Source organism: Rhodotorula paludigena (genome assembly GCF_050403205.1).
Source record: "Rhodotorula paludigena JCM10292 DNA, Rt_paludigena_JCM10292v1_ctg14, whole genome shotgun sequence".
Lineage (NCBI taxonomy): Eukaryota > Fungi > Basidiomycota > Microbotryomycetes > Sporidiobolales > Sporidiobolaceae > Rhodotorula > Rhodotorula paludigena.
The window spans coordinates 197,953-216,993 of record NW_027481444.1 but is presented as its reverse complement, the minus strand read 5'-3'; the positions used below and the strand labels follow the sequence as shown (position 1 = coordinate 216,993).

General features: G+C 64.3%; 7 protein-coding genes across 7 annotated transcripts; 1 reads left to right on the top strand and 6 right to left on the bottom strand.

Moving 5' to 3' along the window:
* Window positions 1-145: 145 nt before the first annotated feature.
* On the bottom strand, window positions 146-1,384 carry JCM10292_007185 (uncharacterized protein; the record flags this gene model as incomplete). Its single annotated transcript, XM_076648261.1, has 8 exons — window positions 146-256; window positions 315-382; window positions 455-547; window positions 612-771; window positions 836-953; window positions 1,024-1,046; window positions 1,101-1,231; window positions 1,309-1,384. The coding sequence occupies 8 exons, from the start codon at window positions 1,382-1,384 to the stop codon at window positions 146-148; spliced, it is 780 nt and encodes a 259-aa protein (XP_076506208.1).
* Window positions 1,385-1,986: 602 nt separating this feature from the next.
* Window positions 1,987-4,982, bottom strand: JCM10292_007184 (alkaline phosphatase D family protein; the record flags this gene model as incomplete). Its single annotated transcript, XM_076648260.1, has 11 exons — window positions 1,987-2,225; window positions 2,285-2,367; window positions 2,432-2,588; window positions 2,692-2,752; window positions 2,875-3,004; window positions 3,110-3,228; window positions 3,288-3,310; window positions 3,399-3,413; window positions 3,475-3,849; window positions 3,929-4,818; window positions 4,891-4,982. The coding sequence occupies 11 exons, from the start codon at window positions 4,980-4,982 to the stop codon at window positions 1,987-1,989; spliced, it is 2,184 nt and encodes a 727-aa protein (XP_076506207.1).
* A 324-nt stretch (window positions 4,983-5,306) lies between these two features.
* On the bottom strand, window positions 5,307-7,424 carry JCM10292_007183 (uncharacterized protein; the record flags this gene model as incomplete). Its single annotated transcript, XM_076648259.1, has 4 exons — window positions 5,307-6,024; window positions 6,088-6,375; window positions 6,460-6,939; window positions 7,012-7,424. 4 exons carry the CDS (start codon window positions 7,422-7,424, stop codon window positions 5,307-5,309), a joined length of 1,899 nt encoding a protein of 632 aa, XP_076506206.1.
* A 275-nt stretch (window positions 7,425-7,699) lies between these two features.
* On the bottom strand, window positions 7,700-9,407 carry JCM10292_007182 (uncharacterized protein; the record flags this gene model as incomplete). Its single annotated transcript, XM_076648258.1, has 6 exons — window positions 7,700-7,712; window positions 7,769-8,004; window positions 8,062-8,476; window positions 8,538-8,612; window positions 8,671-9,211; window positions 9,377-9,407. 6 exons carry the CDS (start codon window positions 9,405-9,407, stop codon window positions 7,700-7,702), a joined length of 1,311 nt encoding a protein of 436 aa, XP_076506205.1.
* A 440-nt stretch (window positions 9,408-9,847) lies between these two features.
* JCM10292_007181 (uncharacterized protein) lies at window positions 9,848-12,343 on the bottom strand (the record flags this gene model as incomplete). The annotated part of the gene is made up of 5 exons (XM_076648257.1): window positions 9,848-10,227; window positions 10,284-10,314; window positions 10,406-10,858; window positions 11,018-11,326; window positions 11,393-12,343. The coding sequence occupies 5 exons, from the start codon at window positions 12,341-12,343 to the stop codon at window positions 9,848-9,850; spliced, it is 2,124 nt and encodes a 707-aa protein (XP_076506204.1).
* Window positions 12,344-13,433: 1,090 nt separating this feature from the next.
* Window positions 13,434-14,778, top strand: JCM10292_007180 (uncharacterized protein; the record flags this gene model as incomplete). Its single annotated transcript, XM_076648256.1, has 3 exons — window positions 13,434-13,693; window positions 13,780-14,546; window positions 14,651-14,778. 3 exons carry the CDS (start codon window positions 13,434-13,436, stop codon window positions 14,776-14,778), a joined length of 1,155 nt encoding a protein of 384 aa, XP_076506203.1.
* A 352-nt stretch (window positions 14,779-15,130) lies between these two features.
* JCM10292_007179 (uncharacterized protein) lies at window positions 15,131-18,908 on the bottom strand (the record flags this gene model as incomplete). Its single annotated transcript, XM_076648255.1, has 9 exons — window positions 15,131-15,346; window positions 15,408-15,554; window positions 15,612-17,224; window positions 17,293-17,498; window positions 17,566-17,626; window positions 17,858-18,029; window positions 18,095-18,245; window positions 18,307-18,508; window positions 18,572-18,908. The coding sequence occupies 9 exons, from the start codon at window positions 18,906-18,908 to the stop codon at window positions 15,131-15,133; spliced, it is 3,105 nt and encodes a 1,034-aa protein (XP_076506202.1).
* Between the last annotated feature and the right edge of the window lie 133 nt (window positions 18,909-19,041).

The following is a 19,041-nucleotide window of genomic DNA, read 5'->3' as shown; positions in this document are numbered from 1 at the left end:
CATTGAATGGAGCGTCAAGGAAGCTAGGCGGGGACAAATGCGACGCAAGAGCGGAGCAGGGCAGGCCGGATCACGGGAGCGGTAAGAAGGGCACACTCGAATGTACGGCACCGACGGGAACAGGGCGCAATGAGCTCATGACGCCCTACACGACAGTGTCACGAACGGTCTTCGGGCGAAGATCGCCAAGGACGGGAAGGCGGAAGGGCGAAGTGTGATGCGTCGTAAGGCAGGCCAGGAAGGCGTACCAACTCGTCTGCGCGCAGGGCCAGATCAGTCACGAGGCTAAATCTGGTGGGCGGAGCGAGTCTCACGAAGGCGGCGAGAACGCAGAAGGCGCCGGCGGCACGCAGAAGGCCCGTGTTGCCCGGAAAGTAGAAAGCTGTCGCCCAGGCGTGTGTGGTTAACGCCTCGTTTCGTTGAGTGGGTAGGGACTGCGTCATAGAGGACGCACACAGGCCGAAGAAGAGGAGGGTCAAGTCGATGAGGAAAAGGTCCAGGAGGAGGCCGCCGGAAGAGCGGATCGCGGCAAAGGTGAAGAGGACGACTGCACGTCCTTCACGTGTCAGCGACGTCCGCCATCGACTCCGCTGAAAGCGACAACAGCGCACCGACGATGAAGTACGAGAAGAAGACAAAGGAAACGCCCGTCGAGAAGTCCGACGAGTCAGCGTACGCCGCCGAAATGCCCGACCAGGGCGAGAGCGCGAGCGTGATCGAGGCGAAGAGGCCGGCGAGCGTGATGTAGAGTGCCGCAGCGAACGAGTTGCCCTGTCAAGTGAGAGTCACGCGTGAGCTTCAAATTTGAGCGGCAACGAGAGAGAAACAAGCGCACACCGGGGAACTCCCAAATACCAGCGACCAGGAGCGCAAAGGCGGAGTAGCCGAGCGCGATCGAGACGACGATGTTGAGCGTGTCGATGTCGCGCGTGCCGAGGGCGACAAGCGAGATGCTGCGCGGAACAAGCGCGAAAGTCAGCTTGGGAAGGTCGAAGCAGGCGAGGGAAGGCGACCTGCATGAACAGGCCAGTGCCGAGCGCGGCGAACTGCGGAGCGAGCGAGTCAGTGTGTACCGCTCTGAATGGGCCGGACGAACGCACGGCGAGCGGACTCGGGTCAGCGCGGCGCCTCGAGAAGTGTGGCAGGAACGGCCTCGAGTAGTCGAGGTCTTCGCGGTGACGGTTGCCAAACCGGTCGCCGTTGCGGCTCGGCTGGCCGTAGAGCGTCGCATCTGTGAGCGTGAGACCAGTCAGGGGTGCTCCGGACCAACTTACAGGACGGAGAATTCGGAGGCACCTTGCGACGGACGACCATCGCGTAGGCCCGGCTCGAACTTCGAGCTAGACTGAACAGTCGGAGCAGCCTGAGCGTGGGAGGCGTCCATGACGAGCAGGTGAGGGGAAGATGAGCGAAGTTGGAATGGGTGAGAAAGTGATGAGGAGGTGGACGAAAAGGAGAAGAGCAACGACCGGAGGGAGCACGAGGTCCTTCGCAGCACGCGAGGAACAGCGAAGCAGCGCGACGGAACCAGCTGCCACACTGCGTCAGACAGGAGACTTGCGGTGGCACGCGCATCTCGGCGATAGGGAGAGAAGATCACTGTCGCCCTCCCGAGCGAGCGTCGAACGACCGCTCTTCCGACTCACGACAACAGTAGAGAGCCTCGTCAGCTGCTTTGTCGAAGGCAGAGACCTGAAGCGCCCTTCCACGCGCCGCGGCGAAGCGGACCGACTTGCTCGGGTACGACTATCGGAGTTCCTCTCTCCCGTCATGCAGACGGAAAGCAGCGCGCAGGATACAGGAACGGGTATCGATTAGCTCAAGCAAGAGGAGCGTCTTTGACTACGCCGGCGCAGGGCGTTATACACAACATTGCCTCCTCCGTTCCTCCCCCTCCCCCTCCCCTTCTCCTCCTTCTCCTCCTTCTCTCTCCATCCTCCGCCTTCTGCAGTGCGGTGCACAACTCCTCTACTCCACCATTCGTGCTCACCACCACGACCTCCGAATGAACGCGAGCAGCTCCCTGAGCCCCTTGCCCAGCTGTCCGACCGCATCCTCGACGACGGGGATCCCGCGCCCGAGCGCGCGCGGGAGCGGCTGCCCGAGAACGTCGAGGTGCCACGCCTCGGCGCCGTCGACGTAGACGCGCACGCGCACGACGGGGCGGTTCGCGACGCGCGTGTCGACTTCAAAGGTCGTGAACTTGGAGTTGCCGTCGGGGATGTCTGCCAGTCGCCGAGAGGGTCAGAGAGCGCGAAGTGTGGATTCGAGAGTGATTACGCACACTTCAGAAGCGTGTCCTCGCCCGTCGCGCCGCGGTGGTGCTTCTGCGAGAGCGTGCGGATCGGGAGGTAGAACATGTTGAAGCTGTGCACGCGAATTGTCAGCTCAAAGCACGGAGTCGGCAAGCGACGCAGGGAAAAGCACGCACGGCGAAGTCGAGAACTCGGTGACGGTCGTTCGCAAGCTCGCGGCGGCAAACTCGTGGCGGTCGCCCGAGAGGACGATGACGTTCGGGACGTGCTCGAGCACGTCGAGGATTGCGTCACGCTCAGAAAGGAAGGCAGCCCAGGTGTCTTCGCCGTGCGCTGTAGGCGCGAGAGGCCCGAACAAGCGGAAAAGTCAGTGTCCGGTCCCGACGAGACAGCCTCGTGCTGCTGTCTACACGGTCTCGACGATAGATGGACGTACACCACAGGCTCATGACCGGGACGGACGAGACGACGAACTTCCAGGTGACGGTTTGGTTGACCTGCGTGACCGCAAACATGGTCAACGATGGTCAACTTAGCAAGACCTCAGAGGCGTTCCAAGCTCTCTCACGAAGCTGCGTCACGCCGCCGCGGAGCCCTCAGAAGGTGACAAAGGACCTACTCTGCTGACCCAGTCGAAAAAGGCCTCGCGCTGCTCCTGCCCGAGCATCGTCTTGTCATCGGTGTCTTCGAGCGCGTTGTCCGAGCGGTACCGGCGCGTGTCCCACACGAAGAAGGCCGAGTCGCCGACGCTGCAGATCCGAATGTCAGGTGAGTCCACTGCCACAACCTTAACGGTTACTAGCGGCTCCGTCGAGAGCACAGCTAGGCAACGAGGCTTGAGCAGTGCTACGCACCGGAAGTCGTAGTAGTTCTGGTCGGGCTTCTGCGCGTCGTAGTTGGCGTTTCCAACGTAGGTGCGGTAGGCCTGGTTGGCCGGGCCGAACGCGGGTGATGTCTCGTTCGCCGAGTAGTCCTGCATTCCGCGCAACGAGGTCAGGGACTGGTTGATCATGGGAGCCAGACGGAACGCACGTTGAGAATCTCGTGATCATCGTCTGAAGACGAGAGAGGGAGGAGGCGAGAGAGGGAGTCAGCAAGCAGCCAGGCCGGTAAACGAGTCGAGGGAGCGAAATCGTCGCGCACAGATGTTGATCAAAGCTGCAAAAGGTGAGAGTATTAGTACAGCTCACGCAGCAGAGCACGAAGAGCAGGCACGCACGGATCTTCTCGGCCATAGCCTTGACCTCGGGCGACGCAAACGTCTGCCTGTACCGCTTGTAGTACTGCTCGACGGCGTTGCCCGCGTGCCAGGGCACGTCGGCGTAGATAAAGTCGCCGAGGAAGAGCATGAAGCGGACGCCGACGCGCTCGGCGACGCGGAGGAAGTGCCGCGCGCCGCGCGTCTCGCTCTTGCCCCATGGGCCCGTGTACGGGAACCCGGGCTTGAGGCACGAGGACGACGCAAATGTGTAGTGCGTGCCTTCACTCGAGGGGCCGGCGGCGGAGAGCGCGGGGTCGGAGAAGGTGGTGAAGTACTGCGAGTGCGGGAAGGCCGGGTGGTGCGCCGTCTCGAGCGAGGGGCGGAGCAGGCGGTCTGCGCGAGACGGCACGTGAGTACGTCTCTCCGTTTGCGCTTGCGAAGGTTGCGACGGGTGCGCTAGAGATCCACGCACACTCGTATTCGGTCGCAGCCCACAGCCCGTCAACGTTGACCGTCGCGACCCAGTCATCTGCCTCATGGGTGTGAATCTCGGGCCCCGAGATCCACTTGCCGAGCGGCTTGGTCGGGCGGTAGATGACCTTTGCGCCGACGAAATCGTCCTCGGCGAGCAGTTCGTCGTCGCCGAGCGGGTCCGAGTTGTTGGCGGGGACGACGCCCGCGACGATGGGCGTGACGCCGGCCGCCGCAGCGGCGACGAGCGGGGACGGGGGCGGGATGCGCGCGGTGAGCTTGACGGCGTTGTGCGAGACGGCGCCGATGCGCGCGAACGCGAGCGACGACTCGTCCATGGCAAAGATGGGGGTCCAGATGGCGTCCATGGCGAGGGCAAAGACGAGCGCGTTGACGCCCCAGCTGAGGTAGTTGAGGAAGCGGCTCGTCGGCGTCGGCGTGCCAAAGACGAGGTTGTTGACGATCTGCGAGAGGGTTGCCTTGGGGAGGGGCCGGTTGCGCGGGAGCTTCTGGCGGCGGGTGAGGTGGGCGTCGGGGTCATCGCTGTCTGTGGCAGCTGCAGCGCCCGCCGTGAGGCTGAGCGGGTCGTTGGCGATGCGCTTGCGGTTCTTCTTCTGGCGCTTGCTCAGCGAACCTGCAGGAGAGGCGGGCACGGCGGCGGCATCTGCGTCCGGGTCGGGCTTGACGTGCGGGTGCTGCTCGTGGACGGCGTTGCCCTCGCTCTTGGGGGCAGGCGGGCCCTCCTTGAGGATCTCTGCGAACGAGGGCGCATCGCCGCTCTTTGGGATGAGCGCGGCTTCGGCGGGGGTCGACGGGCGGCGCGGGACGGTGCGCGAGACGGCGAGGGTGCTCCAGGTGTGCAGTGCAAAGAAGAGCGGGAGCAGGTACGGTCTGCTCGGCAGCACAGGCGCACAAGTCAGAGCTGCCTCCGCGAGGACGACGCGGACGAGGAGGGAGACGCACCCAAAGCGGCCGGGGATCCACAGGAGAAAGGCGTAGGCAGCAAAGCGGAAGAGCGCAGAGCTCACGCCGCCCACCGAACGCGCAAAGCCCATCGCGCGCGAGAACTGGCAAGGCGAGGGCGAGAAAAGCACGCGAAGCGAGCGGAGAGCGGAGAGCGATGACGCCGATGTCAATCCCTCAACGCGCAACCGGGTGCACGTGCGTCTGTAAGCTATGCGAGGTCCTAGCAGTATTGGAATCAGCCTACCGGGCAAGTCACCGCGAAAGAACGAGCTTGTACCCTCTCCTCGTCGACCAACCCGGCTCACGCGGAAGCAACCGCCGCACTCCTGCGAAATGGAAACACACAAGCTCGATGCAAACAGTCGTGGTAAATTAAGCTAGACGACAGGGAAGGGGGAAAACAACAGGTCCAATCAGTCGAGCGCCATCAAGTCCCTCACGGCGCTCCTGCACTTCTCCTCCTCGTCCCCTCCCGCGTCGCACCCGCGCGACCCGCCGTTCCACTCGCGGTCCCACTCCCTCAGTCCCTCGCCGACAATCTCGTGCACAAACCTGTCGCTCCCGTCGCCCTTGGCCGCCGTGCCGAGCACGACCGTCGGCCGCACCGGGTACCTCCCCCTGCGCCGCTCCCACGCCTTGGCGCCGTCCCCGGCCTTGCCCCGCTCGCGCTCGTACGCCTCCTGCAGGGCCGCGCGCTCGATGAGCCCGTTGATCCGCTCGCCCGCGCGCGCGAGGACGCGGCGCCGCCGAGAGACGCCCCGGAGCGCCCACCAGAAGCGCGGGACGCCCAGGTCAGTGTACAGGGCGGGGAGGAGGCGGCTGAAGAAGTGCGGCACGGCGCGGAAGCGCGAGCGCGGAGAGGGCGCGTAGTACGTCGAGGGCGAGACGGGCGAGAGGTACAGGAACGAGTGCACGAGGCGCGGGTGCAGCGCCGCAAAGAGCGTCGTGATCGGCGTCGCTTCGCCGCGCGAGACGAGGATGAAGCCCGAGCGCGCGAGCGGGGACGGCGCCGTCGCTGCGGTCGGAGGAGGCTGCAGGCGCGCCATCTCGCCCGAGACGCTCAGCGCCTGCGTGAGCGCACTGACGACGTGCGGCGCTGACGACGACGGCGAAGCGTCCGAGAAGCCGTACCTGCGTGCGCTTGACAGGTCAGTATGCTCGGTGCATACCTCAACAACAAAGAAAGCAACACACCCAGGTCGGTCCCACCAGCACACGCGCGTCTCGACATCTCCCGAGTTGAGCTCTCCGTCGCGCATCATGCGCAAGAGCCACTCGGCGTCGACACCTGCGGGCAAGCCGCGCTCGCTCTCGACGAGGAGCGTGCGGCGGACGGTCGGGCGCCCAGACGCGGCCTCAGTCGCGTTGACGGGCGCGGCCGTGAGCGGTGCGAAGGGCGGGTCGTCGAGGCCGAGGCCGCGGCACGAGAGGTGCACGCGGTACTCGCGCCCGCGGGCCTGGAAGACGCCGTGAGCGAGCTCGCTGTTTCCGACAAAGGAGGCGCAGACGAGAAGATCAGATCTGGTGTGCGCAAGTGCAGAGAGCGAGATTGGATCGTCAACGTACGGGAAGTACCTGCGCTGCCAGAGCCAGGGGTCGACCTTCCATCTCTGTCCCGGCTGCTCGACGCTCGCATCGACCGAGCGGATGATGACGCCGATCGCGATGAGGATGGTGGCGACGAGGACGGCGACGTGTGCCGCGGCGAGCGGGAGCGAGATGCCGAGGAAGCCCAAGCACGCGCGCATGACGCGCTTGAACGACGCCCAGAAGCCCGTGTCGGGCTCGTAGTCCGGGTCGAGCTCCTCGGGCGGGTCGAGCAGCGGCGCGTAGCGGTCCGTCAGCGCGGCGCTGAAGGCCGAGTGCAGCGCGGTGACGATCGCGAGCGCGAGGACGATGAAGGTGAGCGGGCCCTCGACGACGCGCAGCTGGGTGACCGAGAGCGAGAGGATGAGGGTGAGGAGTGCGAAGAAGGCGGTTGCGAGAGCGGTGTAGAACGACAGAAGCGGGCTCTCGTGCGGGAAGAGGAAGCTTAGGAGCGTCGCGCTGTCCTCGTGTGTGCCAAAGTCGTCAGTTCTAGCTCTGCGTAGGTGAAGCAGGAGAAGGGGCAAGTCTCACGTGTTCATGGCGCACGAGAGGAACGCCGTCCAGACGGGGATCCCGACGCTCCCCTGGTGGCGGGGCACTGCGGTGTGTGCGACAAAGGGCGAGTTGATGCTCGCGAGCCCCATGGTCCAGAAGTAGCCGTTGGCGACGAGGAGGACGACCGTCACGGCGAGGTCGATCCGGAGCGACCAGGGCCTCTTGGCCTCGCGCTCGGGGTGGCCCGCGTCGTGGAGGACCTCGCGGTCGTGCTCGGCTTCGGTGCGGTAGTCGCGCGACGTCGACGACCCGAGGAGCGCCGTCCGCTCGTGCGCATCTTGGCCGTCGAGCGAGCGACGCGCGGTGGACGCGGGCGGGCGGGCGTGCTCGATCTCGGCGTCGAAGGACTGCTCGTTGGAGCCCAGTGAGCGCTGTGCTGGCGTCGCCATGGCTGGCGGAAGGTGGAGAGAGAGGAAAGGGAGCGCGTCATCGGCGAGATGAAGGGCACGAGGCGGTGAAGGGCAATCGACAGGTCTCACCTCGCCGCCTCCTTCCAGCAGAGACGCGAATGCTGCTAGTATTGCGAGTGCGAGAACGACAGAACAAGAACACGGTTGCGAGGGTACTGAAAGAACGAGTAGATGATGTCGAAAAGAGGGGGAATCAACGAAGAGCGTGGGTGCGAGTTGGGTATGGGCGACGCCGACAACCCGGGGCTGAGCCCTCACTTCTTGCCCCTGTGTCGTCGACAGCGTCAGCACGACGTCGAAAGGTAGCGTGAGGATGGGCGCACTTGGGCTTCGCGTTGGGCCAGTTCCCCTCGCGCCTGAACCCCTCGACCGTCTCGCGCAGCACGTCAGCCGTCAAGCGGTACCGGGGCGTCCACCCCGTCAAGCGCTTGAGCGCGCCGTTGTCGAACGAGATCGGGTGCGGGCCGAGCAGGTCGGCGGGGACGGCGGGCGAGATGGGCATGTTGGTCAGGATTGGCGGGTTGGACGCTTGAAGCAGGTCGGACCACCCCTCGAGGTGCTGTGCGCATTTTCGTTTGAGGACCTGTAGTCAGCAGAGCGAATAAGGGCAGCACACCTTGTCGTTGACGTCCTCGACGACTTCGCCAATGTTCAGTTTCGCAAAAGACGAGATGACACTGCCGTGGAACCCGCTCTTGACGCCAATGACCTCGGCGATAAGCTTGGCGATGTCCTTCTGCGTCGTCTCGCCGTCGTCTGCAGCGTTGAAGACGGCTGCGCGAACCTCGTCCTTGCTCGTTGCGGCGCCGAGGGACCCGAGTGCGGCGACCTGCGCATCGGACGAGAGCGTCGAGGGGAGGGCCTCCGAGCGCGCCGCGAGGACTGCAGCGCGCGAGCCGAGCGAGAGGGCCCATGCGGCGCTGTGCACGAGCGCAGAAGCGTAGTCGTGCGCATGCACCGTGTTATGCGGGAGCGACTCGGACCAGAGGAACTCGAGCTTCTCGTTCTGGAACTTGTAGACCTCGCCGATGCTGCGTCAAGGGTAGGTGTGAGTATGGGCAACGCTGCGAGAAAGGCAGCGAATGAACGTACAGCGCTCGAGGCGTGATGCCCATGACGGTGAACGGGCCGTAAAGCAATGCTGGTCGCACAAAGACGAGATTGAGCCTGTTACCTGAGTCACGTCAGCTCTTCACCTCATGCGCGCAGTGTGCGCCGGACGCACCCCTCCAGCGTAGCAAGCCCTCGCGCCGCTTCGTGGTGCCAGCTCGACATGACGCCCCACGGCGCGGCCGTCTCGCCCTCTGCGCCGACCTTGCCCTTCTTGTCTTTCGCAAGCCGGTAAAATGACGGCAGCGCGCGCACGTACGCGCCCGCCTTGTGCTTCACGGCCGACTGCCCGAGGAGGAGCGCGAGGCGCAGCGTGCGCTCGATGTGCACAACCTCGGGTGCATTGAAGTCGGTCTCGCCCGTAAAGTCAAACACCCAGTCGAAGCCCTTCGAAGCACCGCCGTGAGCGTCGGGAAGCGTGAACGCCTTTTCCCGCATGGGCTCGGTGAGGAGGTTGCCCTGGAGGTACTCGACCGTGCCCTTTTCCGTGCCGGACTTGAGCGCAGCGCGGCATGCCGTGTCGACGTAGGTCGTGTATGCGTCTGCAGCGGGGATGACGAGGGCGCGGTCGACTATGCGGACGAACGAAGGTCGGTGCGCCGGGTGGAGGGACGGCGAGAGGAGGAACGGGAGGAGGTGCTGCGTCGCATCTTGAGCTGTTTGCATTGGTGTTTCGTCAGCATGGTCTCAGCCGTACTTGAAGCGGTCTGCTGCTGAGCAGATGGTTTACGACGCTGCAAGGGCTCCGGCGGACAGCCGGTCCACCGAGTTGAGCGAGGAGACGAGGGAGCGAACGAGCTCGCCGGGCAGGAAGCACGCACCGAGCCCGCCCAGAATGAGCACAGTGACCATGTCCGCCGTGCGTCGTGCTCGTCGAGCGAAGGCAGCGTCCCTCGAGAGCAGACAAAGGGTTGCCGAGTGGGGGATCGAGCGGGCGATGGCTCGAGCTCCGGCAAGTGTGCAAGGCGAAGGAGGCTCGCACGGATCGAGTCGAGCTCTGTCAAGCTATTCAGCGTGCGCTTGCAGCAGCGAGTGCCCGGGATGCGGCGACGTGGAGGCAGAACCAAGCGAGGCGATTGGGGCGATTGCTCTTCTGCTCCTCCGCACCACACTCACAACGCTGGACAGCGCGCTGCGAGTCAAAAGCAGTACACACAGTCTCTGCTTGGACTAGCGCCGCGTGGAGTACGAGAGGACAACCATGTAGGGTGAGAGTAATTGACAAGCGATCAATTCCCTCCTCTCACACACACCCTTCAAGCAGATCATCTCCGCACTCAACGCAATGCCACTCACCATCCGACCCTCCTGTGGTCCTTCTCGACGATGCACTCGAGTCCCCTCGCCTCGGCGATGCGCTTGATCGCACGAATGGTCGACCCGGTCCAGTTGTTGCCCACGGGTGCGCCGGGTACCGTGCGGCGGCTCATCCTATTCAAAGCGCCGGTGAGATCGCCGCGCAGAGCGAGACGACGGAGCGACGGGAATGCGAGCTCGAGCGACGCGGTGAAGAGCGCCGAGTCGGTGTGGACGGGCGTGCCGGACAGGTCGAGCGACTCGAGCGTCGAAATGGTCGAGACAGTTGTGAGGAGGGCCGGACCGACGAAAGACCAGTCGAGAGCGAGACGCGTGAGCGAGTGCAGGTACGAGAGGGCGAAGTTGAGATTCCCGTCTGCGAAAGGCATGTGTGAGCGGGGCACAAGGCTTGCTTCAGAGGAAGTCGCGAACTATGCGGTGGAGCAGCGAGAGACGAATGCACCTGCGAGGAAAGCCATAGCATCAGCCGTCGTGTAGCGAGTTCCAAGTCGCAGACCGGTCAAGTCGCAGACCGGTCAAGACGAGAGACGTACGGCCATCATCGCCGCCTGATCCGTAATCTCGAGCTTCTTGAGCCTCGTACCGCATCTCGCAAGCAGGTCGGCACACAGTCCGCTCGTCGACGGCGGGCCCTCCGCCTGACCTCCCTGTGCGTAGTCGCCCGACATAGAAAGCCGGACCTGCTCGAGCTTGCCGCTCGCGACGGCCGGCTCGAACAGCCAGCAGAGCTGGGCAGGCTGGAGCGTCGTCGGGTTGCCCCGGCGGTGAGACACCTGCGCAATGCAGATCGAGCGGAGGCGTGACGCGGGGTGCGCCTGCATCGAGGATATGGCGCCCGTCCCTGAGAGGTCATCCACCTCGCTCACTGCAAGCTTCTGGAGATTGGGAAGAGCGCGCATGATCAATTCGAGCTCTTCAAAGTCGATGGCGATGACAAGGCTGAGCGATTCGAGCGACGACGTATTCGTGAGAGCCGTGAAGATGGGCTGCGGCAGGAGGGCAATCAGTTTTGTTCAGCACGACCGGTCCGACAGAACGAACCGCCTCGAGGAAGTCTGCAAAATCTCCGTGCTGAGTCGGCGACAAGGGAAGATGACGGAAAGCGCGTCAGCGCGGTCGCCGGTCTACTGAAGGCAGAAACTCACGTAACGACGACCAGTCCTGTCCGGTAGCATGCGCAGTCTCAGCGCGCGCAGATTGGACGTCTTCGAGATGAGCTGGCCAAATAGCGCGCTTGCCACCGCCGGCTGGCCGTCTTCGAGCGGTCCGACGGGAGAGGAGCTGTGCACATCGTAAAGGGTACTCGTAGCCCTCGTGTCCGGTTCGGCGAGAACCTGCACGTCGAGCGACTCAATGCAGGCGGCCGAAAGCGCGTTGTGCGAAGGCGACGCAAGCTGCTTGACGAGGTGATAGAGAGCGAGGCCCGTCCGGATGCGGATGCTGCGGAGCCCTACCTGCACAGCCGCGAGCGCCTGGTCAGCATCGCAGACTAACTAAAGAGAGGAAATACGCCAGCGAACCGTAGCTGCAGGAGAGTCCCAGGACTTGCAGACAAGGCGGAGCTTGAGGACATACGCCTGCGCGATCTCAGGCGAAGAGCGCGGGATGGAGTCAAGTCGGACGCCACCATACCCGTTGTCCGTGCGGACGTCCGCATTGCTGCTCGCGGCAAAGAGGTCCGGCGTCGTGCCGTCCTTTGCGAGACTCTGGAAAATGGAGGAGAAGATGATGAGAAGCATCTCGCTCGGAAGCCTCGCAATCCCGCGGCGAGGAGCGGAATCGGCAGGCGCAGAAGATGCTGAGATCGAAGCATCAAATGCCGCGTTGTCGTCGACCACACCGAGACTCGCGTCGAAGCGAGGATTGACGCCCCGGGTCGACGTGATGGCGGGCTTCGCTCCCGGGAAAGGTATGGGTTCATGCGAGCCGAACGCAATCGTCGTTGGCAGGGAGCCGCCGACTTCCGTAACGGGTGAAGGGGGCGAAGGAGGCGGAGGAGGCGACATGGCGAGCTCGCTGGCGGGCATGTTGAGTTCGTCGAGAGCCGAGTTGAGGAGGTCAATGACACGGATGTGGGCAGCGAGCGGAAGCGCGAGAATACTGCCCGCGAGAGAGCTCTTCGCTGCTTCATCGCCGAGGACCTGCATCGCCGCGAGAATCTTTCTCGACACGGTCGTGCAGGAGTCTTCGGACGGAGCGACCGTCCTTTGAAGCGGAGCTGACGTCGAGAAGGGAGGTGAAGGCGCGATGGGGAAGGCGAACGGGCCGCCCCATCCTGCGCCAAAGTGGATCACCGCAGGCTGCAGACCGAACAGCGCCTGCTGCTCGTGGCGGGCGGGCGTGGACAAGGCTGCATCCGCGGGTCGCGGCGCCGTGGCGCCCGGCGGCGGCCTCGGGACCCAGTAAAGCGCGCTGTTGGTGATTGCACGGTCGAAAGCGGCGTCTTCGCGCTCCCAGTCGTCTTCGTTCATGACGTCGCGCAGAAAGAAGAGAGCGAACAAGTCACGACGATGACGAGCGCTCGGGGAGTGGCAGTGGCTCGGACGGGCTCGGTCGACGACGTGCTTAAAAGCGAGAGCTTATCTGACGCTCTGGAAGTAGCGCTCAGGACGCTCAGAGGTCAGACGAGACGAGAGCGAGGAGGACAGACCAGGCAAGGCTCGTCGCAGCGACACTGTCATCCGTCAACGCGGTCCGTGCACCGAGAAAAGCGGATCGAGCACCCCGAGAAAAGCTGGGTAGGGTGAGCACTCGCCCAGAGCTTTGCGGAATGTGCGCATTCCCCTCTCACCGTCATGGGCGTCCTGCCAGACACGACGGGAGAGGGCGCAACGCAGCCGACGGAGCAGCGCGCGCCCTCGCTCCCAGGCGCACGAGATCGCACCGAGCCTGCCTACCCAAGTCTGGCTACCCGCTGAGCTCGACGTCACGGCTGGCCTGGGTCAAGGAACGCTTGCTTCGTCGTCGCTGGTCCGGATCCGGTGCTGTCGCTTCCGTCTTTCCGACGCTGTCCTCTCCTGAGCATGAATGATGTGCTTGCGCAACTCTGCGTGGCAACCAGCTGGCGCCCAAAGTGGCCTTCGTGACGTGCCATCGCGGTGTTACCCCAACATGCGTCTCTCCGTGACCGTACCGCAGTGCAGCCCACGCTGCGACTTGCGCGCCCACGTATCACTACCTAGCTGCTGCCTCTGAGCGACGTTGAGCCCTCACAGCCTCTCTTCCGCGTTGCACGCCGCCGGCCGAAGCGCCGCGACGAGGGCGCACGTTCCGCAACGATTACCGAGCTTCTAGCTGCTTTCGCGCACCCGACACGTTCTTCGCGCTGCATCCGCGTGTTTGGGCAGTCGATCGACGGCGCCAAGCCCTGCTCACCCCATCTCCGGGTTGCGCTTCGTCGCGCCCCACCGCTGCTCTCGCCCGAGATGTGCTTTCCTTCTCTCCCTTCTTCAGCTGATCGCTAAGCTTGCCCATCCTCGTCATGTACGCGTCTTGAACTGTCTCATCACTCCATACCAGAGGCAAATCTTTGACACCCGTACTGACTCCGCCGTGCACAGCATGCGCACCTGCCTGATCGCTGTGGCTCTCGCTTCTCTTGCCGCTGCCGCTCCTCTCGAGAAGCGCTGGGCCTACTCCAAGTACTGGAATGTCGAGGGCCACCGCGGTGCACGTGGCGAGGCTATCGAGTCGACGCTCCCGGCTTTTGCGCAGGCGCTCGTGTCGGGCGTCACGACGCTCGAGTTTGACTTTGGTGTCACCCGTGACAACAAGGTCGTTGTGTGGCACGACGAGACCATCCAGCCGGAGAAGTGCTTCGAGTGCGTTGCAATCTTCCTCTGTCTCGCTCCTGAGGTCTTACGCTTCGCCCTATTCCTGGCATATGACTGACCACCGAATTGCGCAGCACTGCGCCAGCATTCGAGAACGATCCCGACTTCCCGTACGTCAACAAGTCGATGAATGACCTCACCCTCGCGCAAGTCAAGACGCTCGACTGCGGTTCTCAGCGCCTCACGGGCTTCCCGCTCGCCTTCACCGTCCCGGGCCAGAAGCTCTCGACCCTCGACGAACTCTTCGACTTTGTCGATTGCGCGACCGACGAGCCGGTTCTCTTCAACATCGAGTCCAAGATCAACCCGGAGGTCGAGGGCGCGACCAAGACGCCCGCCGAGTTCATGGACGTCTTCCTCCCGATCCTCCAGGCGCGCGGCGACGATGTTATCGACCGCGTCACGCACCAGTCGTTCGACTGGCGTTCGATCATCCTCTCGAAGGAGCGCCTCCCCTCGCTCCGCACCTCGGCGCTCTGCGACGACACGACCATCTACGCGTACCCGGAGGGCGAGACGACGGGCAACCTCACGGTGCACGGCGAGGGCGCGGGCAAGTGGCTTGCGGGCATCAACATCGACGACTTTGAGGGCGAGACGATCGGCGAGCGTGTCGCGCGTGCCGCCGCGTCCATCAAGGCGGATGTCCTCTCGCCCGTCGCGACGTCGTACGCGTCGCCCGTCGCCAGCGCCGACCTCGAGGGCTGGATTCCTTTCGTCAACTCGACCATGGTCGACACGGCGCACGAGCTCGGCATCAAGACGCACGTCTGGACGCCCAACACGGCGGCCATCTGGGAGTACCTCCTTGACATTGGCGTCGACGGCTTCATCACCGACTGTGCGTCCGACCTCTCTCAAAAAGCTGCTGCACAGCAAAGCGGCGGGCGGAGACATTCCAGAGCAAGAACGGAGCTGACGTTGGCCTTCCTGGCGCGCACGCAGACCCCGAGAATGCTCGCCGCTTCTGCAAAGCGCAGTACCCCGAGCTCCCGCTCGCACCCAAGGCCGACGAGCTCCGCGTCCAGAAGTGCCTGATTAAGCACAACCAAGTGCACGACATCTCGGCGTAGAGCAGATCGCTTTTCGGTGCGTTCTCAGCGCTTCTTTCTCGCATGATCCTGTGTTGACAGTCTTTCACGTGAACATCAGAGTGCACATAAAAAAGGAAATCCTGCCGTACTTCGTGGCTTTGACTTTCTCGGTTGTCGTGGTCCTTTCTCCTCTGGCTTTAGACATCAAGAGCGCCTTCTTGCGCAGCATAGAGGTAGCACGGGCATGTCTAGTGACGCTCTTACTCCATCGGCTTCTGAATGGACGAGGAAAGCTTCGCGCAGGAGCCAAGTCAGACTAGAGAGGCTCGTCACGCTGTCGCAACTTCTCGTCTATTGTGTACGGGCACGACACAGCCGAACGGAAGCTGCATCACTGCGAAAGGTCTACGAACCGCATCCAGTCCTCATCGCCGGCACCCTCTTCGAGCCCGCTCTCCTTCTCGTCTGCGACCTTGTCGAGCTGCGACAACGACATGCCGCTGCGGAACGGTGACGGCGCTGCGGGGTCGAGCGTGGTGAAGTCGAATTGCGCAGGTGAGGACGACAAGGTGATTCTGCGGCTGTCGAGCGACTCCGAGATGCGCGTCTGCGAATGCGCTGAGATGAGCGAAACCGCAGCCCTAGCGCGTCATGCAAGGGCTACGCACCACCCGCTCCGGTCCGAGTAAGTTGGCAAAGACGCCCGCCCGATCTGCGAGTGACAGGCCGAGGAAGTCGTTTGCCGAGCAGATGGCGAGGATGGCGCAGGCAGCGAGCTCGTTCACGTCGTCGAGCTCGAGGAGAGCCAGCTCGTCCTGCGGGACGGACACGTTAAAGATGTGGCCACAAACAGGCGCATACGGTAAGCGCACCTCGGTTGGGTCGTCTGTCAGCCAACTGCGCTGCTCGAAGACGTCCAGCACGGGTAGTCCGCCTCCTGCCTCCCGCTCTCCCGCAAGATGCTCGGTGAACTGCATCACCAGCTCAGCCGAGTGCTCCGGTCCTTTCGACAGCGCGATCTCCACGCCGCTCGACCCATGGAGCGCCTCCGCGAGCTGTTCCAGCGCAGCGAGGACTGGCGGCGTATACGAGTAGACTTTGACGCCGCCGACGCGCTGCTGCTGCTCCTCAAGCACGACGAGGATGCGATCGAAGCGCTGCGAGACGAGGCGGTCGAGCGTGTCGAGGAGGGCTTCTTGCCGCTTGAGCGGCGCACCAGTCGTGGAGGCTGGCCGACGAGTGACGTTGCTGATGAGCGAGACGAGGCTCAGTAAGAGGACACAGGTACGCGCATCGACGATCAGATGCGGCTCGAGCGTCGTGAAGGGCTCGGGCGTGAAGCGGGACGGTCGGTGCACGAGAGCGAAGCCGCGCTGCTCGAGCGCCGAGACGTGCGCGCGCTTCTGCAGCAGGGCGTCAAAGCCGGCGACTCTGAACGGCTTGTGCAGGAAGCTGGGCCTGAGCGACGGGCCCGAGAGGAAAGCAGGCGAGGTGAAGGGGATCGAGTTGGGCGGAGGGGATGAGCCTTGTGCAGGCTGACGAGCGTGGTTCTGCGCAGGTGCTGCTGGAGCTGCTTCTGTGCGCCGCAACAAAGGTGCAGCGACGCTCCGCAGGCCGAGGAAGCGGTCGAGAGCATTGGTCGTCGAGAACGGAGCGACGGCAGGGTTGACCTTCTCAACGGGAGGAAGCGGGTCCTTGCGGTGCGCTGCGCTCGAGGGTCGCTGTTCGCACGCTGCCGCCGAGGCAGGTGGACGAGCAGGCTTGGGCGGCGAGAGCGCCACAGTGTCCTGCAGGGTTGTCGCCGGCGACGAGACGGCTCCGACCGCCTGCTCATTGGCAGCATTGACAGCCGGCGAGGAAGGCGGGAAGATGAAGCCGAAGTCGCTGCTGTCGGAGCGTGGGGCAGACTCAATCTGCGGTGTTGCCGCGAGCTGGGCAGGCGTGGTGGGTGCTGGGACGGCAACCGCATTTGACGACAGGTCCGCCGTCGCTGTCGGGTCTTCTGCCGCAGCGGCAGACTCCTGGTCTGGGTTGCGGGCCAGGCGACCGTGCGACAGCGTCTCGTCTGCAGGAGAGCTGCCGGCATGGTCGACAGGCCGGATCCGCGCCTGAAGTTCCGCCTCATCCTCACTCGCTGCCAGCAGCGCAAGCTGATCCCGCGCCTCCACGAGCCCTTCCCCTTCCTCGTGCCGCACACGCCCGCGAGCATGGTCCAGCGCGCCAGCCGCGCTGCGCAGCGCTTCTGCCTCCTCCGCCTCGGCTTCATCTGCGCTGCCGTATTCGGCCTCACCCAGCAGCACTCCTTCGAGCGTCTCGCCGGCCTTCTCGGTCCAGCACTGCCAGCTGAGCTGGAGCGTGAGCGCGCGCAAGCCGGAGAGGGGCGCAAGCGTCCACTCGGACGCGGTCGACGAGGGGAGGAAGGCCGAGAGCGGAGGTGGGCATGCGGCGGGCGGGAGAGCCGACTCAAGGGACGCAAATTTGGGCACTGTGGCAGACGCGGGAGGACGTGTTTTAAGCGCAGACAGAAACGAGTGCGACTCGGAAGACACGCACCTGCCAGCCGGCTCGAGCTTAGCAAGTCGTCCGCGTCGACAGGTGGCTCTCCGAGCGTGTCGTCCGAAGCGAAGACCGCCTCGAGCACGCCGGAACCCTCCTTGGTCAATCGTCTTTCGTGAGGTAGCGGTTCGGGCGAGTCGTCAGAGTCGAGCTGGTCGCACTCGCCGGTATGCTCGCTGCGGAGCAAAGAGGCGACCTTCGCGCTGTCGACGAAGAAAGCGATGTCAATATCCGCTTTGTTCGCACTGGTCGACACAGACGCAGGCTAACGCGTTGAGGACGTCTGCCTGCATCTCCTGCAGTTGCGAGACTCGCGAAAAGATCGGCAAGTCTTCGCAACGATGCGATCAGTACCGCCAAATCAGTAATCGCTTGAAACGGGACGCACCGAGCGGTTCCAACGTTCCGTCTGTCTCGTGAGGCAGGACCGGCGGGCTTGACCAGATTGCTTCTTTCGTTCTGTGCAATGGCGGCGTCTTCCTCCTCGGCGACGAAAGCGGTTCTAGGCCCTCTGCACGATCGAGTCAGCGCTGTCCCCGCAGCCCGTGTGTGAGTAACGTACCCTCCTTGTCCCACTCGGCCTGCGAGATGCCGACACCGCGCGGCGAGGACGGGTAGTCGCTCCGCTCGGAGGGGAGGAAGCCCTCGAACGGGTTCGACGGGTTGATCTGCTTCGTCGGCAGCGGCAGAGCCGATTTGCGTGGGAAGAGTGGCGGCGAGAGTGGCGCAGTCGGCTGCTCAGGCGGTGAACAGGGTCAGCTCGTTAAAGTTCTCAGCGCAGGGGAACATCGAGGCTGACCGAGTCTGGCGTCTGCAGCTTCAGCTCTTCCCGCCACGCCTCCTCGTCGTCTCGCTGCAGGTTGCGCAAGTAGGGCGAGTTGCGCAAGACGCGCTGCCGAATCTGCTTGACCTCGGCGATCTGCTCCGCCGTTGCCGAAAGCTTGAGGTCGCTGCGACCGACCGCTCCGTCAGTATCGCAACGCACGGCAAGTTGGGAGCGCGGAGACGTACAATGCGACGTCAAAGTCGGGCGCCGCATCCATCGCAAGCAGCGCCTCGTCCGGCTTGGGCAAGAGGTGCTTTGGCTTCGGGCCGACGAGCGCGCTGATTGACTTGCGCGGGTCGAACGCGGGCAGGTCTGCGCGCCAGGCGTCTTTGCGCCTGCGCGAGAGGAGAAAGTCGTCGTGCAGGCGGGGCGGGAAGGACCAGCTCTCTGCGGAAGCGAAAGCGGAACGAGGTGAGGAGCATTCGCGCAAGAAACGGAAGGCGAGCGCACCTCGCGCGTCGAGTCCGAGAGTCTCGTCCTCCTCTCTGACTCTCCTCGTCGTGTCGGCGAGCGCCTTCCTGCAGCGCTTGACGTCGTCGACCTGCTCCCTCGACATCTCCCACTTGTCGCCCGTCACGCGCTCCTCCTCCCACTCGCGCACCCTGCGCGCGTCCCAAAAGTCAATGTTGCGCTCGTCGTGGCCGAGCGCGAGCGGCGAGGGCGGGCGCGCGGGCGGCGCGGGGAAGAGCGAGCGGAGGTAGGGCGACGAGGGCGGGACGAGGCGCGAGACGAGCGAGCGGATGTGCGCGCGCGCAGAGAGGTCGTCCTGCGCTGCGGCGTACTCCATCGCGAGCGGACCAGACCCGGACAGCGGGACGAATGAGACGGAAGCGAAGCGAGGGGGAAGCCAGACAGCGGAGGAGGAGGCGCTCTCGACAAGACGCGCACAAGCCATAAGTTGCGCCGCGATAGAGCTAGAG